Source organism: Capra hircus, chromosome 21 (assembly GCF_001704415.2).
Source record: "Capra hircus breed San Clemente chromosome 21, ASM170441v1, whole genome shotgun sequence".
Classification (NCBI taxonomy): Eukaryota; Metazoa; Chordata; class Mammalia; order Artiodactyla; family Bovidae; genus Capra; species Capra hircus.
The window spans coordinates 67932263-67935951 of record NC_030828.1 but is presented as its reverse complement, the minus strand read 5'-3'; the positions used below and the strand labels follow the sequence as shown (position 1 = coordinate 67935951).

The following is a 3689-nucleotide window of genomic DNA, read 5'->3' as shown; positions in this document are numbered from 1 at the left end:
CCTGGAACAATGGCCCCCGCTCCTTCCAAGACCAGGGCGAGCCCATTGGCTGCAGACCTCAGCAGGGCCCAGGCCCCTGGCAAACACCTTGGCAGCTGGACCGGAGCCTGGGGGAGCACACGGATGACCATGTCTCCAGTGGCAGCGCCCCGGAGTGTGTCCCTCACACGACTCACCCACGAAGCAGGAGGGGAGCAGCGAGGGAACCCCTCACAGCAGGGGGCCCACCCCTGGCCCTCCAAGCCCTCCTGCCCCAGGTGTGCAGTTTCCAGACACTTGGCTGGGGGCCCTGGTGCCCCAAGGGCAACAACGCACGGGGTGACCTCTTCTGCAGGCAGGGCAGGAGCTGTCCCGCCCAGGGTGGAGGCCTTGCCACCTCCCTCTCTCCCCTCCCCCTCCCACACACAGACTGGATTCCAGCTGCCGCCTGTCTGCAGCGGGAACCGGCCCAAGCCCCCTCCAATCAGACCGTGGGATCCTCTGAGGATGAAGCCCCCCAGGGATGTTAGAGACGGAAACCGAGGAGGCAGGAGACCGGCCAAAAATCCACGGTGGAGCTTTGCGCCTGCCTCCAGCACCCGAGTCTCCCAAGTTCCAGCATGGGCCCTGCCCTGGGGACCGGCCCGACGAAGAGTCACTTACCCGGAGAGGTGTCCCAGGCCCGCTGACCAGCTTCCAGGCCTGTCGCTTGAGCTCGGCGAGCTTCGTGTGGCAGTGACGGCACCATCCGCCTCCACCGGCCGAGTGGCCTTGCTCTGCGCCCGGCCCGGCGCCCTCGGGCGCAGGGCGGCTGCCGCATGGGTCCTGCTCCGGCCCGGCGGTCAGCCTCTTGCGGGGGCACACTTCCAGCAGCTGCAGCGGCTCCCGGGCCGGGCCGCCCTCGGCCACCTGCGGGGGGGAAGGGGACAGTGAGCCTGAGCCGCTGGGCGGGGCCACCCCCAAGGACCCAGGCCCGGTGACTAGACCTCAGTGCGCCCCAGCCCGAAAGTGACGCGCTCGACAAAAGTTAGGAGCGCTGGGCGCCGACCTGCAGCCCACCGGGTTCTTCCATCCCAGGAGGTCCTGATGGGGCTTCCCTGACCCCAGCAGGAGGCCCGGCGCCATCCGCGCGGTGCTCCAGGCCCCGCCCCCAGGGGACGCCGCGCGACCCCCGCCCGCCCGCCCGCCAGCATCCTCGGGGTCCCGGGATCGGTCCCGCACGGCCTGGCGGCCCGCAGTCGCCCGCCTTCCTCTCGGGCCCTCAGCGCGTACCGCAGGTTGCGCCGCGCACAGGGGGCCGCCGCGGCTGCCCATGGCCCGGACGCGGGAAGGGCTGGGCGGGCGCTTCGGGGCCACCCGGGCTCTCCAAGGGCGCCGCGGCTACGTGATCCGACCCAGGGACGCCCCCATGGCCCGTCCGGTCGCTCCGAAGTTCTCGGCGCCGGCGAGTGGATAACAGAGCTCCGCGGCTGCTGCGGCGGCGGGCGCGCACGGAGGCGAGGGCGGGGCCGGGGCGGGGCCGGGGACTCCGGGGCGGGCCGGGGCGGGGCTCCGGGAGCGCGGCCCCCCCCCATCCGCCCCTGCCGCCCAGGCCTTCGCTCCGCGGCGCGTGGGGGAAGGGGTCCCGCATTACAGCGCGGCCCCACCCGCTCCGAGGCCCCCCAACCTGTTAGGCGAGTCTCAGTCCCAGGGAGGGGCGCTGGGGGCCCGCGGTGAGATACCCCGTACACGCGCGCGCGCGCGCCTGGCCGCTCCGCTCCCAGGACACTGGGGTCTCCTGGGAGGCACCAACCCACTCGTCAGTTTACAAGCGGGGAAACTGAGACCGCCGTGGGGAAGGTCTTGCCCAAGGTCACACATCGAAGTGGAAGGGGATGAGCCCCGGCTCCCGGACTCCCGATCGCTTTCCCCCGAAATCCAGGGCACTCCGCGTGCCGCTGAGACCACCGTCTGTCTGTCGCGCGTGGGTGAGGGTCGCCGCGGTCTGCGCCCCGGAACGTGCGCCGCTCACGCCGCTGCATCTGCTGTGTCTAGGCGTGTCGGCAGACAGCACACGGGGCTTCGCAGCCGCGCGCGTGCAAGAAGGCGAGCGTGCGCGCCGTGCGCCCGGGAAGCGGGAGGAGGTGGCCCCGGGGGTGCGCGCGGGACCTGTTGTCAGCCGGCCTGGCAGATGGGAACTTAGCTGCGGAATTAATTGCCTGTTTGTCTCCGGCTGGGAGGTCGCCCCCCCCACCACCACCGCCCCCCGCCCCGCTCCGGCGACCAGTTGCTCCTGCTCCGGCTCGGGCCTCGGGGTCGCCGCTCTCCGAGACGGCGGGCTGCGCGGCGTCCGGGCTCTGGATCCGCCCGAAGCCGGGGGTCCGGGTCGGCGGGCGCGGCCACCCGGCTGCTCGTGACGCGGGCGCCCCCTGCTGGTCGCCGCGTCCCCGCCGCCGCCAGGCTCCGGAGAGACCGCGCGCCACGCGTCCCGGGCAGAGAGGCGCGCCTAGGAAAACCGTGGTCCTGGTGGAGACCCCAGCCGCTGCGCGCTCCCCGGCACGCAGGGAGACCCTCACACAGATTCCGCCCGCTCCTCGCCTCTCCTGAGCCTCTCAAAGCGACTCCTCCTTTATGTTTTGCCCCCACCCTCCCTGTCTCTTGAACGGGCCTCACTCCCCCAAAATAGAGAGGAGCGCGGTGATCATGCCCCTCCCTCCTCTCCGAGTATTTAATGGCCTGCAACGCGGCGGGGGGGGGGGGGGGCGCACAAAGTGGACAGAGGCTACCCACTCTCACTCCACGGTCCCACGCCGTCCAGCCCGTTTCCACCCGGCCCAGCGGCCGAAGATCCCCTCTTTCCCACCTCCTCTAAGCCTCGTAAAGGACAAGGGGCGTCAGCACCCCGTCCGCATCCCCCGCCCCGCAACTGCTCCGGGACACGGACACACACACACACACACACGCAGGCCCGGGAAGCGCGGCTGTCCGTAGCACACCCACGGCCACACTCCCCACCTGCACCCCCAGAAACACGTTGGCGCAGGAGCCCCGGTCCTGTGTCTGGGACCGGCCACGCCCGCAACTTTGTCCGCACGGTTGCGACGCTTCCAGAAGCACACGCTCGCACCCTGCACGCGGGTTCCCAGGAGTGATCAGACTCAGCCGCGCGGAACCTGGACCACTTCGGGACTCAGGATCAGCCACGAGACCCCCCGCCCTCTGCCTCGCCCTCCTCAGCAAGGCGCGCGGTGGGACGCCGACGGTCCCGCTGAGAGGAGACAGGTCAGCACTAACGCGGGAAAGTGCGGCCCGGCCTGCTGGACGCTGCTCGGGACCTGCCGCCTCTTTCCCTCACCGCAAGCAGCGGGAGCCCCGCCGCAAAGTCGCGGGACCGCGCCGCTGTCGCCAGCGGGGGTCCGCCGCCTGACCCTCACCTTGGTTCGGCGCCGCAGGAGGTGGCTGGTGAACCCCAGGATAATCTCCGAGTCCAGGCAGAGGGCCCCCATCTCCAGCAGGCTGGGCACCTTGCGGGGCGCGCCACGGGGCGGCTCGGGCGGCCCCGGCAGCGCCATGGAGGAGCCGAGCGCGGGGAGCGCAGCGCGGGGAGCTGGCCGGAGCTCCTCCCGCCGCCGCAACCGCCGCCTCCTCCCCGCCCGCGCGCTCACTGGCCGCGCTCCCGCCGCCGCCGCGCTCCGCACGGGACCGCCCGCCGGGTCCCCAGTCCTCGGAGG

At 72.3% G+C, this 3689-nt stretch overlaps 1 protein-coding gene across 1 annotated transcript; it reads right to left on the bottom strand.

Moving 5' to 3' along the window:
• Nucleotides 643–1442, bottom strand: KIF26A (kinesin family member 26A; the record flags this gene model as incomplete). Its single annotated transcript, XM_018065950.1, is given in 2 exon segments — nt 643–888; nt 1252–1442. Coding segments are annotated over 2 exon segments (288 nt in total), but the record flags the coding sequence as incomplete, so codon positions are not given.